At 34.4% G+C, this 18,977-nt stretch overlaps 1 protein-coding gene across 1 annotated transcript in view; it reads right to left on the bottom strand.

Annotated features, from left to right (window-relative positions):
• CDH12 (cadherin 12) overlaps positions 1-18,977 on the bottom strand; it is a 231,730-nt gene that overhangs the window by 9,669 nt on the left and 203,084 nt on the right. The window contains exon 9 of the mRNA XM_090278898.1: positions 4,998-5,119. Coding sequence (XP_090135024.1) covers positions 4,998-5,119 — 122 coding nt within the window. The remainder of the gene's footprint in view (positions 1-4,997; positions 5,120-18,977) is intronic.

Below are 18,977 nucleotides of genomic sequence, written 5' to 3'. Positions count from 1 at the left end.
TCTGTGTCTTGGCTATTGTAAAGGATGCTGCAGTGGAAATGGGAGTGTAAATTTTTTCAAGTTAGTGTTTGTGCTTTCTTCAGCTAAATACCTAGAAGTAGAATTGCTGGCTCTATTAACTCTGTTTTTATTTTAAACATTTATTTATTTATTTATAAATTACAGTTTGCATTTAACATTATGTTGCATTAATTTCAGGTATACAGCATAGTGGTTAGATAATCATATACTTTACAAAGTACCCCCCCCCAATATTTTAGTTAAACACCTGGCACCATACATTAGTTATTGCAATATTGTTGACTATGGGCATTGTTTTTTAGATGTAATACTACTGCACACTTAACAGACTACGTATTATGCAGCCATAAAAATGTAGGAAATCTTGCCATTGTGACAACATAAATGGCTCTTGATGGCATTATGCTAAGTGAGGTAATACAAAGAAAGACAAATGTTATATATGTCTCCACTTATATGTAGAATCTAAAAACGAAACATAACTAAACTAAACTAAAATGGATCTCATAGATGCTCAGAACAAATTGGTTGCCAGAAACAGGGGTAGGGTAAGAAAAATGGGTAAAAGTGATTGAAATATACAAACTACCAGGTATAAAGAAAGTCATGGGAATATGATGTACAGCATGATGACCATAGTAATAATACTGTATTGTATATTAAAAAATTGGTAAAACTGTAGGTCTTAAAAATTCTCTTTATAAGAGAACTGTTAGTTGAACTATGCATGGTGACAAATATTAACTAGGCTTATTGTGGTGATTGTTTTGCAATATACACAAATATTGAATCATTATTTTGTACTCCTGAAATTAATATAATGTTTACATCAATTTTAACTCAATAAAAAAAAAAGAAAATGCTACTGTAAACAAACTCTGTATTTAAAAGTCCTTGCATTAGCAAAATTTCAGCACAGTTATGTTTTGAGAAAGAGTTTTACTTTCATAAACCAATAATATGATGAGAAAGATACAAAAGATGCATATCTATTTTTGCTGTTATGTTTGTTTTCCCCCAAGGGCTAAAAATAAAAATAGTGTTTTCACATATTTTTTTAAAAAAGTAAACAGTCTTTATTATGTTTCAATTTTTTTCCCCTGAATTGTCCCCATTGTGTATATTGTAGTTAAAATTCTGATACTTCAATAAGATGCTTTAAAAATTTGGAGATTAAAAATTACTTCTGAGTGTCCAAATGTGAAATTGATAATGTATTACATAAATAAGTAAATCAGAATGGTTTTGAGGGCTTTATTAATATTTTCAATGGCTTTTGCACTCAGGACATTTGTGTTGGAAGATGATGTTACCATCAGTAGTTAGATAATGACGGATGGGAAAGGGAAGCAAAAGAGAACTAGACATTAAGTTAAATAAAATGGCAAGCATGGGCCTGTTTGCTTCATGGGGAGGCTATAGCTTTCCACACTCCAGGGAGCCACAGCATTGTGCTCCACCAAAGGGCTGAACACTCCTCCCCTCTCCCTCTAGTACTGGACTGTTCTGGGGCACAGGGAGAGGTGCTAGACCAAGACGCCTATCCGTCTACCTATGGGGTGTAAACCTATCCAAAGCCCACAAAAGCTTGGGAAGTTAATTTGGTCATTTTGAAAAGGCACCGGATCCATCCAAGCCCAAGCTAATACAATTCCAGGGGAACAAAGAAGCTGTCTCTCTCTTTTTCTCTTCCTCCCTCCTGCCCACTAGGCGCTGCACTTGCCCCGTTCATGTGTGCACTCTCTCACCTGGGAACACAAGACCATGTCAGTCTAGCAGCTGCCAGAGCCCACAGTGGATGATATGGGTTCCAAAAGAACTAAGCTCTCTCTTTTTCTCACCAGGTGACCCATACCTGCAAGATGCAGGCATCTATTCTCTGCATGGCCATGTGGCCTTAGCGGGCTCATGGCTCATGGCTGTGGGGACCCCACACACAGACTCCAGAAGGAAGCCTGAATACCACACCACAGCAACGAATTGCAGTTGGAAACACAAGCTAAGCTACCTGGATGGGGACTGAGACCAGTTGGCAGCTGCCTACAGATTCCAAAGAACTAAGCTTTAATATGAAGCAGAAACTCTGAACACTGGCTTTTGTCTTGGCTTTGCTGAGGTCAAGGTTTGATTTTTGCATGACAAGACGAATGGAGATGCAACATTGACAAGTCTGGAGGGGAACCCCCTTAATTGTACATCATTAATAAACCAAAACACAGAGCCCCATCCTCCTGTGTGGGTCTCAGGGAGTTCCTTCTGTGATGACACTGGAAGAACTCATTTTCCCCCGATAACAGAGAGAGCAATGTGCTGGTCTAGTGATCACTCTCTTTGACTACTCCTGACTTTGACAAAAGAAGTCATTAGATTTCAAATACTGTATCCTGATCCAAGGGGGCAAATCATGCACAATGTGATCTCAGATCGATGCCATTAAACATGTGATTTAATCTGCTACTTTTTGTTTTAATTTTATGGTTAAAATGCAATCTGATGACTATGATCAACTTTCTTATGCACATATGCATACACATACACACAGACACCCAGACTAAGTGTCTTGGGCAGTACTAGTAGTTTATAATTTGACAAATTGATCTTCTGGTGAGGATTTCAGCTCTCTGGTTCAGTGTGGCTCAATATGACAGATTTATTTACCCTTTAGAATTGTCGTAGTTTAGAGTTTCCTTATTTGACACCAAGGGTGAGATCACAGAATGTAGTAATTTAGTAAAAAAATCATCAGATAGACTCTGTAAAACTTCAACTTTCCTACACATAATCCCATATGCTCAGATCACTATATGTCATTTATAAAATTTCTCTACTTATTTGAAGATTGATAACTGTTTGTCAAGTTTTATTTTATTTTGCTTGTAACTGCTTGCAAGTAGCACAGTCATTTACCTAATAAAGGTATTTAACATTAAGACATATCAAGAACATAACTTTACAATAAAAAAGCTCTTTAAACAGCAAAGAGACATGAAAATTGGGGCATGAACTGTCATTTATTGGACTTGTCCCTTGAGATTTACTGTCTTAAGGGAAGCAGCTCCCATGGAAATCTTTACTCATATACACATCATCTTTTTCTCTTTCCTCTTTCTTATTTTGATAGATACATATACATACATACATGCATACACACACACACACACACACACACACATTCAGTTGTAGTCCAGAAAAGATAAATAGTTGCTATGCATAGTTCCTAGGTGAGGGGCAGAATAGCTGGAGTCAAAAACAGAAAAGGCTCACATACTACTTTCCCTGAAAATTCAAGGGACATTTCAGGGTTGTGCTTTTTACATAAATGTGGCCCAACAGGACACAAAAATCCCAACAGATAGAAATAAGCAAAAGAGGTTCTAAGGACCCATCATATCCCTTACCAGTTTTTCCAGATATAAGAAAATGAAGTTATCTCTTGTAACTTTTACTATTCCCAATTTTTTAAACCTTTACTAGACAACCATAAAATTCTTAAGTAGAATTTTATTCCCAAAAGGCTTTTATTTAGTATATTAGAAGTTCTAATTAATATGAAACAATTAATGTCCTTAATTACCTAAAAATAAATAATTGATCTTTCGCGATGGAAGTGTAGGGTTCTTGAAAGTAGAAAATGGCTTAGTTGTGAAAAACCTCTTATAATTTCCCAAAAAACTAAATCAAGTTACATATTTGTGTAAACATTTATGTAGCATCTACTACTTCAGACACTGAAAGAGGAACTGGGCTTGTTCTTTGTAAACTGGGAGTACACTTAAGGTGATAATAAGTTATAGCTTGATTTAAGTGCTTATTCACAATTAAAGATGCAAATTTGTCACTTAGGAAAATATAAATAGTTATTCTGGAAGAAAATTAATACTTTGCCCAAATTATAAAAAAAAAAAAATTAAATCAGCACCGTCCACTAGCAGTTTTTGTGCTAAAAGAATATTCTATATCTGCACTGACAAAAATGGCAGCCATTTACACCACTTATAATCATCAAGTACTTGAAATATGGAGAGTAAGTGAGAATATTGATTTATAAATTTAATTTTAATTTAACAGCCTTATGGGTAATATACATCGCAAGATTAAAACTATGAGACAAATGACTTATAAAGCACAGAGGACATTCAAATGGAAACGAATACGATAGCTTAAAGAATAACTTTTTCCAATAAAGATACTATTTTAATGTTAATTTTTTTCCAGTAAAAATTAAAACTCTTCATATTTACTTAATGGGGTAGTTATACTATTTAAAGTTGTTTGACATATATGGCAAATCAAAGCATATTTGTTTTGGAACCTAAGTGCACAGCTTACATTTAAGCATATTCTTTTTTTATAAAACACTCATCATTTGCTTATGCCTGTTACCAATTACTTTATTTTATTCATTCATTCATCTATAATAGAGTTGAGGAAAAACTAGCTACCCACCACCATACCAAATAAATCCTAGGACTTTGACAGTAACTTTCATTAACTATGTGACCTCTCAAGACATCACTCCACTAAAAACTCTCCTAGAGCAATATTAATAAGAAAATTTTTTTCAGATATTTTTGATGATCCAGATATTCTTCTCCAAGTCCACAAGAAGGAAGCTTTACAAATTTCATGAGCTTAAGAGATTTTTCAATACTTGTTCATAAGAGCATATGACCAAAGCAAAAAAGCTATAAAAGGATGCACTCTATGGTTTGCTTATGGGTTTATAGTCACAAGTTCTTTTAAAAGTTTACAGAAAAGAAATGGCAAATATAGAAGAATCTGCAAAACACGGACCTTTTAGTTACACAAAGAATGTTTACTAGACCATCATAACTTTAGCCTCTGTGGTATTAGCTCCACATGTATACATGTACCATTAATTATTAAGAGTTTACTATCATGTACGCCTTAAAACCTAAAGCACATGCATATAATGGGTCTTTATGTACTTCTAATTAACAATATTGATAAGATACCTGTCCTGGTTTGGCATTTTCACACACAGATGTTTCATATGGTACAGCTATTTCTGGTGGAAATTCATTGACATCTAGGACATTAATCAATATGTTGACTTTGCTGGTTAATAATGTGTTACCTGTTAAAAACAAAGAGTGAAAAGATGATTACAAAATATGGTCAGGTATTGCTTTTATTGAAAACAGTATTGCGATTTTTAAAACTCATCTTTTATTTGGAATTCAAATGACCATTCTTTATGTGAAACTCAGAGGTGTTGTGCCAAATACAAATGAGGGAAGCGTGAATAAGTGAGGTATCCATGTTTTTCTCTCAGAGCACTGGAAGTACACTACACCAGCATGTGTCCCTGACACTCACCACTGAAGTAAGGTCAACTGATTAGCTGTTAGTTTATCACAAGTGCCACATCATACCAGGGTTAGTTCATAGAACCGATTGCCAATAGTGATATTTTTCACTGGATAAAACATGTCTTTTGATGTTGTGTCCATATAATGAAAACTTTATTGGGTAGAATTATTTACACATTTAAATAACTGTGTCAAAAATGTTACTCCCAGAAAAAATAAAAGGATGATAAATTACAAAGAGAATGAAAAAGAGTGGGCTTTTTATAAATAAAAATTAAAATACCAGATGTAAGGAAGCAGAAGAGAGGGAATATGGAAAGCTAGAATACATCTTAGAATTACTTGCTAATAATAAAAGGGAAGAATGAATACATAAACTTTTCTTCCTGCAGCATCAAAATCCCACTTTGGGTTTTAGCCTCAGCCTAGGAGGTACCATCTGCATTTCTGTCCTTTGCTGAATAAGACTAGAAATTAATTAGACTAAAACAGCTTAATAAATGGATTTTAATTTATTTATTATAAAAATTTACCATATAAAGTTTTTCAGATGGATAAGCTACACCAAATTGTTGCCCAGAGTCAGATATCTTGAGGAATGAGGAGTTAAGATTCAAACCTAGGACTATGGAAGTGCACATGGCGTGCTCATTCTCCCGTCCCCTTCTTATGACTGATTTATGTTTAATGCCTCGTCTGCAGTACCACTGAAGATTCATATTATCAGTGTTCCTTTAGATAGCTATCTGGATTCTTCGAAAGAATTTATACAAAATCTTTTCACATGACTGATTGTGATGAGTTTAAAATAACCTAGTGTGCTAAAATTTATTTTACATTAAAGACACTCAAGTGTTGCTTACAAAATGTTTACGCACTTATGTATAACACAGTGGAGTCCATTATTATGTACCAACACAGATACAGGTAACATAAAGCGAGAATAAAAGCTGTATTTTATAATACGGGGTCTGTTTATATATTTGTAATCTTGGAGAAGGATTAAAAAATATCTATTATTAAAAAATTAATATCAGTTACAGAACATTGCTTATTTGATAGAAAAAGTTTGGCTCAGTTTTTGTAAGCTATTTAATCTTTATTCAACTAGTTTTTTTTCACATGAAATTCAGGGTGTTAATAGGCCTTAGTCCATGAGTTTGATACATTAGAGAGATAGTATTTTACAAAATGTTGGGTCACTTTTGGTAAATTTTCATTTCTTATTACCAACTATACTTTGTGGAGATTATCTAGCTCTGCTTCTGGTATTGTTATTAATTACTCATACAAAGTAAAGTGTAGATAAAGTTCAAGAATTCCTTTAAACCATGTTCTCTTTCTTAAAGAAAATGGCAATTACCAAAAATAACAGCAAAATAAATGTCTAAAGTATGATGCTGACAATGTACCTATAGTTCAAAATCCATTAAATAGATGAGCTTATTTAGTTTTCACAGCAATGCTGATGGAAATTATTATTATCCCCATTATCATATGTGGAACTCTAAGGAACAGAGAGGGGGTGTAACTTTTCCAAAAATCACAAGTTGTGGTGGTAAGATAGCTTTTTAACCCAGTGTTTTGGTTCCAAGTCAATATTGTTAAATTGTATTATATACTGTGTATTTTAAAAAGTATTTGAGAATTATATAGCTACATAGAAAAATAGACAACTATTTCATATTTTAGGTTAGATTTTAGTAAATTCAAATGAATAACTTAACTTATTCAATGCTTGTACAACATAAAAATTAGTTTTTACTTTCTATTGTACTTGACACATAAGGTACAAATTCCAAGGCCATATGAAGAGTTTTATTTTTATTTTTCTCCAGGATGACACTTTTTATTAAGTTAGTGGGAGGGCAGGATATCTTTGAAAGGGGGCCAGATTTCTCCCACAATTTTATTTATAATACAGACTTACTCTTATAATGTATCAATATGTTATTATAATTAGTCAATTTTTATCCATAAGAAATTATGTTAGTAGTTGTAGTTATTCCATGCAATACAGTAATATGTCAAAAATATAATCACTGTTGTAACATATTATTAAAAAGTGTTTCTCAAAGGTATTCTTTTGGTATTTTAGCTAAGACAACTATTCGCTATGTGATAGTCTCCTGTGATCTGTAGGATTTGTAGATTTACTGAAAATTAAATGTCACCAGTCATCACTGTGGCAATTACAAAATAAATGCCAAAACAAAGATAAAGGGAAATTTATAACAACAAAAACAACACATCATATCGCTGAAAATGAGTGATGAGCTTATTGGTATTACTATATTATTCTCTCTTCTACTGTGGATGTGTAAAACTTTTCATAATTACACATTTAAAAATATCTCTTATAGTTTTAAATTTTGTTTGGGGAAGAAGTAAAAGCTTTATTCAAGAAGTATAGTACTGAAGTAAGCATTCCATTTTTTCACAAATTAATGTAATTAGAGAGTTACTTTTTCATTTATGTATATAACTCAATAAACTATGTAAAAATGTAATGAACTACTTTTTTTTTTGACTCATTTACAATAATCTTTATTTAGGGTATCAACAATGAAATCTACTTAAACTCGATTAAGTATAATCATCATTATCCAAAGTTTTACTATGCAGAACTAGTTATCTTTGAAAAATTAAACCATTTAACTCCAATAATCATTGATCCATGTTGCTTATATTTAATAACCAGCTTATTAATGTTTAGGGGCTTACATAAGATAACCCATAAATAATTCTATTCTTATCGTTCATGGCTTCAAAAATGTTTTGTTAAATCTGTTTTCCTTATACGTTGCTGATCTCTCAGTCAGCTCTTATAGCTTTCTGAATAAATTTGCGTTAGAATTACGTTATTATTAATTTTTGACAGTACAATTTAAACTAAGAAAGAAGAAAAAACATAAATGATAAAAACCAGGGATGAAGGAGAAGACATCATTTTTTATCAATATAAATTATTACAAAACAATATTATACATATTATGCCAAAAAATTTAGTCAACTCAACATAGATGAACTGAAACAATTCTGAGAAAGACACCAATTATCAAAACTGATCTCAAAAATAAACAGAAAATCTTAAGAGACCTAAAACAAATGAAAAAAAAAAAAGTGTAACTAAATCTCTCCACCAAGTAAAACTTATGTTCACATGATTTCACTGGGGAGTTATACCAACTAACTAAAGACCACAAAATAATAATTCTTCATAAATTCAGAAAATAGAAGAGAAAATACTTACCAGCTCATTCTATGTATATGGATATTGAAGCCAATCAAAGTTTTTTAAAGAAAACACAAGAGTCAACTAATGTCACTATGAACATAAGTACAAAATTTTCTTAAACAAATATCAGCTAATAGACTTCAGAATAATATTATTGAACAAATACACAATAGCATTTATCCTGAGGATTCAAGTTTAGTTTAATATCTAAGAAAATTAATATATAATACATTATATTAATAGAAGAACAAAAAATACATTGCCATTTCAATATACTCAGAAATAGCATTTGACAAAATCTTACATTTATATTATTATTAAGACAGAAACAAAAACTCTCAACACTTAATGAAATATAAGCAACATCTTCAACCTGATAATATAGTCTGTCTACCAGAAACCTATAACTAACATAACACTCCATGATCAAAGACAATGTTCTCTCTCTAATATTAGGCACTGGGCAAGAATGTCTGTTCTTCTCACTATGTTCAGCATTGTACTTGAGAGTTTGTCCAAGTGCATTCAACTAAAAATAAAATTTAAAAACAAATAAAAGTATCTAGATTGTAAAGAAAGAAATCTAGTTTTATTCAAAATAACATGACAGTATGGATAAGAAATCCCAAAGAATTAAAGAAACTAACAAATACAATAAAGGAATTTCTCAAGGTCATTGGATAAAAAATAAATATTTTTTAAAAGGGTAATTTCATATGCTAGCAAGAAACAAACTGGAAATGAAATTCAGAAAAATAATTCAATCTATGGCTGAGTCAAATATAATAAAATATGTAGGAATAAATTTAGCAAAATAAATGCATTACTTGTAAACTGGAACTCACAAATCATTGCTCAAAGAAATAAAATGTATTACTGATGAAAAAGATCACTGGTGGAAATATAAAATTGTATATTCACTATGAAAAATAGGCTAGAACTAATCCTGGTGATAAGAAATACACTAGGAGGAAAGAAAGATTCTCACTAAAAGCTGAGATGGGATGGACCTTGCAAGGACAGATGGCAGAGGCCTTGGTTGGGAGAGCAGCCCCACCCGGTGGCCACGAAGAAACTTTGCCTAGGGACCTGTCACTGTGATTCAAGCTTTGCTTACTAGGAGAAAGTGTTCCAGGTCTTCCGAATCTCCCAATGAGGCTTCTTCTTCCACAGAAATCAGTGCAGCTATTGGCACTCATAGCCTCCCAGCCACCTGGAGTGGAGCTGCCACAATATGAAGCTACATGTCATCCTTCTCTGACCCAGACGGGCTCTAAGGCCACCTACCTGCTCTCTGTGGCTGCGTTTTGGGCCTCAGCCAGGGCTTACTGGGGCAGAGAACCTGGTCTGGAGGGGTGAGTCAGCAAGGCCGAGGGGGCGGGTGGCTGTTCCTGGAAGTCCCTGTCTTCTTCATGCCCTGATGGGAAAGATGGCTACTTCCAGGAGCCTCAGCTCAAGTCCAACTCTGACCAGGAATCCTATGACCTCAGTTCAAAGCCTGGATCTTGAGTGGGAGCAGGGTAGTTGGGACGAATTATGTGACATCTACATGGGAAAGGAGTGGGGCAATCTAGATGCATCCCACATCCAATGTCTGCCTACCTGTGCGCTTGGTGCAAGAGCAAACAACTTTCCACTGAATATCACCCAGCCTGTCCTCAGTTTGAGGTCCATTCAAACTACATGATCCCCCACAGGTTCTGGATGAGCAAGGAGACTGTGAAGAAGCAAGACTTGGGCCAGCCAGATCAGGTGCTGTCCCTTCCAGCCTCACTGCATTTACCTGCACCAGCTCCTTGTTAGCGGCCCCAAACATAGGTCCTGCCTACCCTGAGAGTGTGCAGCTGGCCTTTGGGAGTAAGGTGCTGGGCCTAACGTGTTTCTAGGTGGCACCCAGGCTGACGGCAAGGCTTTCAATGGACTGTGCCTCAGCCATGACCTTCTGGGGTTCAGCACTGCTACTGGATCCCAACGATTCTTACCAGGGCCTCCTGTAAGCAGGATCGATGTGTGTGTAGTGGGTGGGAACAGGGGATGAGGTGGAGGGGCCTCGGTAGGAGGGAGGGCCTCATCCTCTTGCCAGTTAAAACCTGCTGGTTTCAATTTTACTCTTTTGTAGAAGGATTCTGAAAGAAAACTAATAAAATGCACCTAAGCTGTAAAAAAGAGGTGGGGGCGGGGAGACTGACATTGCTGGTTTGAGTGGACGCTGTTTTGCTGCAACCATCTTATGTTTGATTTATTCACGTGTCTGGTGCTTGATGCTAGAGGTTTCCTAGGGGCCCAGATGGGGACGTAGGCAGGAATACTCGTACATGGTCTCTGTGTTGGATGGGGTTTCCTCACAGAGTTCAAGGACAAGCAATTCAAGAATAATAGAAATTCAAACAGAAGCTATTGTTTTTATAACCTAACACAGTCATATACAAACGGTTCTCTTTGTTACTCAGTGCAGTCACCAGTCCCTTTCCATATCCAAAGGAAGGGAAGATAGACCCCACTTCTGATAGGACAGTTAGGACAGTGTTAGCCTCACTGTGAGAACTTATGGGGGGGGGGCAATACAAGGCTCGGATCATTTTAGGAACTTGGACTTAGAAATCTCTTTTAGAAATGGGTTCACTAGTAACTGTCAGAACCTGGCGGCAGCTGGGCTGCTGCTTAGACTTCTGACATATGCAAATGAATCACAAGCAAATTAACCTGGTCTTATCCCCGCCTATAGGAAATAAAAATGGACTTTGCTTATTCCCAGAAGAAATGCTGATGGACCTAGCATGATGTATGGACTGGCCTGGTCGCGGGAAAGCAGGGAGATGTAAATAACCTGCTGGATGTGTTGATGGGTAAACTCATCCTAATGGAAATGTATGTTTGGAAAGGTGCGGGGTTGGCGCCTGCAGACACACAGGCAGGTGATTTCTATGGGCCTTTGTGGATGACTGGGAGTCTCCATTCCCCCACTTCCCCCTTGCCACTTCCCCCTTCCATTGCTCCTACCAGCCCTCCAGTTGGTCTTGGAGTTTCCTCTCACCTCTAACCCCTTTTCCTCCCTTCCTTCAATAAACCTGGTGTAAAATCTTAGACTGTTCTCCGAATGATTTCTCAGAACAAGGCTACCTGACAGTAACTAACATTGTACTTGATAAATCCTAGAAAAAAATACATTTTATGTCTAAAAAATAATTTAGAATTGTTACAATCTTGTGGCTCTCATGCCATCCCCCTTGCTATTATGGGGGTTTACAAGGGGCAATGAGAAGTCATTGGCTTTAGGCATAGTTCTCTTCAGGTAATATACTGAGTTTCCATAAAGATTTGATTGACAATGTTTCCTGATAATTACAGATCTAATAAAAAAAATTTTAAGTGCAAAAACTTTGGCATAATATTGCCTGTGATTTGTTTCAGGGTGAAGACTGGAATCCAAGTCTCCTTATTATTTTTTCTACCTCCTTGTGACATATATCAACTAACTCAAGGAGCAAGAAGACACTGCTTGACATCTGCCTGTGTAAATGGTGATGACTTACTTTCAGTGAGTCACACTTATACTGGAAACTAGCCACGGTGATGTGAGGAAGCACACTTTATATTTGAGAGTCAAGGTAGTGGGTTTAAAAAGAAAATACACAGTAGATACTGAATAAACACTGACTACATGATAGAATGTTTTCAAAAACCAATGAGAAGTATAATTGAAAATGTCTTGAAAAATCATAGAGTACTAACAATTTACATTTATGTTTAAATACACTGAAGTTATTAGGGTTACTTATTTGTAAAATGACATTTTCATTTGAATAACTATAGGACTTAAAATTCAATTTTGTAACAGTGCACTAAATTGCAACCACAATAATTCCAAGAATGTAATTTTAGCCTTTTATGCTAAAAAACTGAATTACAGTGCAAACTGAGTAAGATACAGTAAGTAAATAGCACAGGCTCTTTGTCTTTTCTCTTTACATCCATTCACTTTAAAATTACAAGATAAGCCATATTTAATAAGAACTCTGTTCAACTACATAGTATGTTCTGTACCAGACAAAGTAATCCATAAAAAGGATTTAAAGTATTCATATACACCTATTCTAAAGTCAAATATTATACTCTCTGCTATTGGTGACAAAAACTGATCTCCAAAGAAAAAGAAATCTTTAAAAATACCACCAATCTATTTTTTTTCCAGTGAAAACAGTAGGGTAAATCTATCATTGATTTTCAATATTTGCAATAACACAAAGCCTTAGACATTCTGAATTCCTCGAGAACAGGAACTTTGTCATATTTATCTTTTAACTGCCAGAGTTTAACACAGTGTCTAGTAAATGGTTGCAAATTGAATATATAATTAAATAAATATTTTCAAAAAAAGAAACAAAGGTGGATTAGGTACAGCAATGAGAATATAATGTGCAAAACAGAAGGCTGTGTTTGAACCTTTATCCTCCCCTTTCTGCTATGTTCCTCAACAAATTCGTTGACCAAAATCTCCTAAATGTTTCTCCATTCATTTGTGCCCACTAACAGCTTGCCTGCTATCATATCTTCACTCTTGTCTCTTTTCCCATCCCTTAAATGGCCTAGGTATACCTCATTGCCTCACTTCTCATTTTTCATACTCACTCATTACGATCTGTTAGTTATTACTAAATTCATTTATCAAATCAAAGCCCCCCTCTTGATTTATTGACCAGTATCCACATTGATTACATGACTATTTGGATAAACAATAAGAATATTAAATTCAACCTATTCAAAACTGAACACACAATCTTTGTGCAATACATCTGTTCTATTTCTTTAGTTTCTACTGTAGTTTATGGTAATATTATCTTCTCTGCTGTCTGTCTGGAAATCTGACCACTAATGGTGATTGTTCATTCACCTCATTCCCTCATCCAAGTGATATTAAGTCTTATAATATCATCTCTTGACTTTTTCTTTTTATCCTCCCTGTTGTGATGTTATGTCATACAAGTTTTTTTTTCTTAAATTTCTATACAAACTTTTTATTTTTCTACCATCCTCCAATCCTGCTTTCCTCCTTTCACCACTTTGAAACCAGAATACATTTGCAGAAGTACCAGTCAAATCAAGTTCTGTCTTTGATTATCTCCTCAGCATTTACCTAATTAGGTCAGGTTCAAATCAAAACATCAGAACACTCTGGGAAAGAAAGAAACAAATTCTTCATATTTCTTACCTGTATTCTCTTTATTAGTGGGGAGGAATGACTTGAGAGAGATAAGTACAGAGAGAGAACAGACACAGAAATACAGAAATAGAATGAGAAATTGAAGAATTTTACCTATTAAACACTCTTATTTTTCCCCATACACTACATTAATGTATATTTCTTTCAGTATTTTTTGTTTTTTTCCACTTCCAGAGCTTGGCATATTACATTTCTGTCACCTGGCATACATTTTTTAACATTCTTTTACTATTATTATTCTAATTTTTTACTTTTGAATTTAGATGTTGTGTTCTTCTGAAGAATTTCCCTTGTACCTCTCTGTGTGAACCCATAATTCCCTGCTTATTTGCTTATTTTACATATTAACGTTATAACATAGTACTCTTATTGCCAGTTTACCTAGTTTGATGCCCATTAGACTGTAAGCCCATCTGAAGAACATTTTTTTCCTTTGTAAACCTTATGCCCTGAGCATAAAGGATGGTGTTTAATACGTAGCAAGAAATAAATAAATGAGTATTAAAATATTGCTGATACATTTATAGTCATGATGAGTATAAATTTCTTGAAAATTAAATAAATGTTATGTTCACTTGAGCTGTAACATTATATTTTTCACACTAGTACAAAGCTAATCACAACTTATTCACTAATTACACACATATCTACATGTTTCAGAGTATAATAGACCATGGGCATCAAAGATATACATGATAAAATCCTTGATATTATGAATTCAGACTTGAGAAGATCACTATTTTTTTGATCATCTATTTTACAAATAGATAAAATATAGTGCATAATTTCAATAAAATAATATTTTCCATGTAAAAATGTTCCCTGTTTTTATAGTCTATTTTTTTTGGCATGGGATGATGTTAAACGGAATTTACTGAATATATCCACATTTTTTTATCCAAACTTCAACCTCAGGTGCAAAGCTCTGCATGTAGGTAAATTTCATGAGGAAATTTGATACTGATTAAGAAAAAATAAGACTAGCAATACCATTGTGTATATGAGTTTGATGGAGTAATTATACTGATTTAAAGTACTGTTAAGCAATTTGATTATGGTAGTATACCATAAGTAGTTGAAAACATAAAATAAAATATAAGCTATTACAACATAAATTTTACTTTTATTATATTTACACAGCATTTAACACTGTTAAAATGATACTTTTCTAAATTAAGTTGATGATTATTGTGGTGTTAATGATTATTATTTCCATGTGAATGATACATTGCAGGGCTTATGAAAGGTATAACCCCTTACAATTATAAAAGTTTTATAATTGTGAAGTGATTCTCTCTTCAAAGTATTACTCTTACAAGTACTACTGAAATGTTGCCAGTACTAGTATAAATCAAACTTACCTTTCTTTGAAAATACAAAATAGTTTTATATACTTTGAGGTGGGAGGAAGCAGGAAATTACAGAACAATAAATAAATTACCTAAACTCATACATGTAAAGTAAGGTGACAATGAAAAATAAAAGCCAGGCAATTATTTGAGCAACAGAAGGAAGAAAGTAACTTCAGCCTAGAATTAAAACCAATGGTTATATTTAGTCCTCAAAAGTCAACTATACTCTCTGAGTAAGTGTAACTATTCATTCCACTGTTTTGTTTTCCAAAATCCATGCTTATATTCAGGACACTAGAGAATTTGGCATGTTAATTCCAACGTTAGTATTCACTAGAATAACCTAGGGAGTTTGCTTAAAATGAAGATATCTTAGCAGTATTCTATGAAATGCTGATTTTTTATGTCTTGAATGAGGTCCAGGAATCTGTCCTTTAAAACATACCCTAGGTTATTCTTATTCAGGTGACCGTGGTTGAGAAGTTGAAGGATAGTTGTAGAGAAGAACGGGCCAGCCAAAGCCTACTTAGTCTCAATTAAAGTATGTAGAAATTATAATAACTTTTTGAAAAAAGCACTGGCCAAATTAGGGAGAAATGTGTCCTAGTTAAACACCACAAAGATTCCAGACTCACCCTTGTTTCTTTTTTCTGGTGAGGTTAAACAGTTACCCAGGTGAACAGAATATAAACCAGCCAGTGCTGGCTTAACAGATCTAAGAGCAAATAGGTTGGTGCAAAAGTAATGTCTGACTTTTTTGAAAGAAAGTTTTAGATAGTATTTATTAAATTTGTACCTCTTCTTATATTTTTTTGATGTCACAGTGACTAACATATCTTATTTTTTTTAATTATTGAAGTATTGTTCATAATTGTCTGCAATATTTACACCCGTTTGTCCCATCTAAAGACCACATTAGAAATGTTGTACTCTATGAGTTTTACAAAGTTGCCAATGCAGCAGCAAAGTCTATTCAAAGTGCTTATGGGGACAATGCAGTGACTGAAAGAAGTTGCAGGAGGTGGTTTTCCCATTTCTGAAGTGGGGACTTCAGTGTGAAAAATGAGCCAGAAGAGGGTTGTCCAAAAAAATTTTGATTCCAAAGTGTGGGAAGCTGTTGTCACAGAAAACTCCACCATCACCTCCAGGGAACTTGCAGAACAATTTAATGTAGCGCATACAACCGTGCTAGGGATCAGAGAGGTTTCAGTATTTGGAAAATGGGTCACACACGAACTATCTCCACAGAATCTGCAACAGCGTGTTGCTTGTTGTGAATCATTGCTTTCGTGACACCTTCAGGCACCATTTTTAGGTAGGCTTGTTATGGGTGCTGAGAAGTGGATCCTTTACCATAACGTTAAATGCCACCGATCATGAATCAGTCAAGGAGGAAAAAGAGTTCAACAACCAAGAGGAGGACTTCATCCAAAGAAGATCATGTTGAGTGTATGGTGGGATATGGAAGGAATCTACGAACTGTTAGACAACAATCATACAATTACTGCTAATCTTTATTGTGAACAACTTTGTCATTTGAAAGCCGCTTTGGGCCAAAAGCGACCCTCCTTAGTCAACAGAAAGGATGTCATCTTCCATCACGATACTGCTCATCCTCACACAGCTCGACTCACCAACAACTTCTTGAAAGAGCTTAGTTGGGAAATATTGCTTCATCCTCCATATTCCCCTGACCTTGCTCCTTCTGATTATCACTTGTTTCAGGGACCACAGAACCATTTTGATGGTCTTAGGTTGACATCAAGAGAAGAGGCTGAAAATGAATTGGATTCATATTTTGCTTCAAAACCTAAAGAATTTTACAAGGGTGGCATTTATAAGCTACTTGACAGATGGAATGAGATTCTATAGAGCAAAGGAGGTAATGTTAACAAATAAATATTTTCATAATCATGGGCTGTTTCATTTTTTAAAACAGACCTCAAAATCAGACATTATTTTTGCATCAACCTTATAGCTTCCAAATCTACAAGATGAGGAAATTTGGAGCAGTGATATTCCTCTTTGGACATAATATTACACTGGGGACACATATAGAAGAAAAAAAAAAAACAGCAATAAAGATAGGCTCATAAAACCTCCTGAAAAACTTGATGAATTCTTAGTGAGGCATTTTAGTCTCTAATAAAGCCTCAGACCTCTTTTTTTACTTTCTTAAATTGAGATATAAATTACATACAACATTATATAAGTCTCAGGTGTGCAACATAATGATTTAATATCTGTATATATTACGAAGCAGATACCAAAGGTGAGGGGTGGGGGAAATGGGTGAATGTGGTCAAAAGGTACAACATTCCAGTAATAAAATACATAAGTCCTGAGAATGTAATTTGCAGCATGATAACAATAATTAATAACACAATGAATACTTAAAAGCTGTTAAAAGAGTAGATATTAAAATTCATTTCAAGAAAAAATTGTAACTATGTTGATTAATATTAACTAGACTTATTATGGTGATCATTTTGCAAAATATATAAAAGTATTGAATCATTACATTGTGTATCTGAAACTAATATAATGTTATATGTAAATTGCACTTCAAAAATAAATAAACTAATAATACTGTGTTGCGTATTTGCAAGGTGCTAAGAGTATAGATCTCAGGCTTCCTTTTATTTGATCTCAGCATGAACTTGGATACTTCCATGTATTTACTTAAGATGCTTCTCTAACCCAGAATATCCCCTTTTCCTCTCTTACAATATATTTTTCAGGTTTAAAAGACAATGCTCAATAACAGTTCCATGTGAGCTATACCTGACCTCCAGAAACCACTTTATTTTCTCTCTTAGAGTACTTTATGCTTTCATTGTCTAACTCATGAATTCAGCCAGACTGTTGTATTTCTCACAATATTTTGTGGCCAGGTAATATGGACTCTATAAACATTTTTCAAGTAGAGTTAGAATGACTTGTCAAGTTGCCAAGAGTTAATATGCTAAGCAACCTTCTGAAGTGGATCCCAATAATCCCCACTTGCTGATAGACACATGAGTTACCTTCCTGTAAGTATGTGCCCTTAGGTGTGGTCTGGAACTACTGACTTGCTTCTACTGAATAAAATGTGGCAATATGATATCAGTGATGTCAGAAATGACATATATTATCATTTTTTCAGGGGAGCCAAACTATAATCAAACTAGCAAAATCCCATTTTGTCATCAACTTCTCCTTCTTCCATGTCTCTCAGCAGATCCCACTGAGAAGGCCAAAGCCCACCAATGGGTACAGATAATGACATCTTCAATGTTTTTTCTGCTCAGCCCCCTGATGACCTTGTTAAGCCCATTGTCATCCAGCTCTATGCCAATGCTGTCAAGGGTCTACTTGATGTCATTGGCACTGTGAAAGCATTGCCCTAAGCATGGTCAACAGGTAGGAGGGGACATAGTGTAGGTACATAAAAACCTTTCAATATATAGAGAAATTATCAAAAAGGATCCTGCACAATGAAATAATTACAAACTCTTGTAGCTTGAGACTGATCTGCTAATATATTCCAACAGAGCATAGATAGAAATCTGTCTAACTACACCACTGACATGCACATACATACATATTTCCCTATTTTCATCATTTACATTTTTATTCTAAAATGCAAGTTTATTACTGATTTCTAATAGATTATCAATCTAAAAAACTTAAATAAAATAGATTATTGATTGATAAATAGGTCATAAATGTCAAGACTAACAATAATTTTAAGGATTATATGTAGGTTGCACATGTATATATACTTTTTACTGTGTTTCACTTTGATGTTGATGTATATGAAAATCATTTTG

The sequence above is a fragment of the Furipterus horrens genome, unplaced genomic scaffold (assembly GCF_987537825.1).
Source record: "Furipterus horrens unplaced genomic scaffold, mFurHor1.1.pri manual_scaffold_5, whole genome shotgun sequence".
Taxonomy (NCBI): domain Eukaryota; kingdom Metazoa; phylum Chordata; class Mammalia; order Chiroptera; family Furipteridae; genus Furipterus; species Furipterus horrens.
Note: the sequence above shows the minus strand (reverse complement) of the source record. Positions and strands in the feature narration are given on the sequence as shown.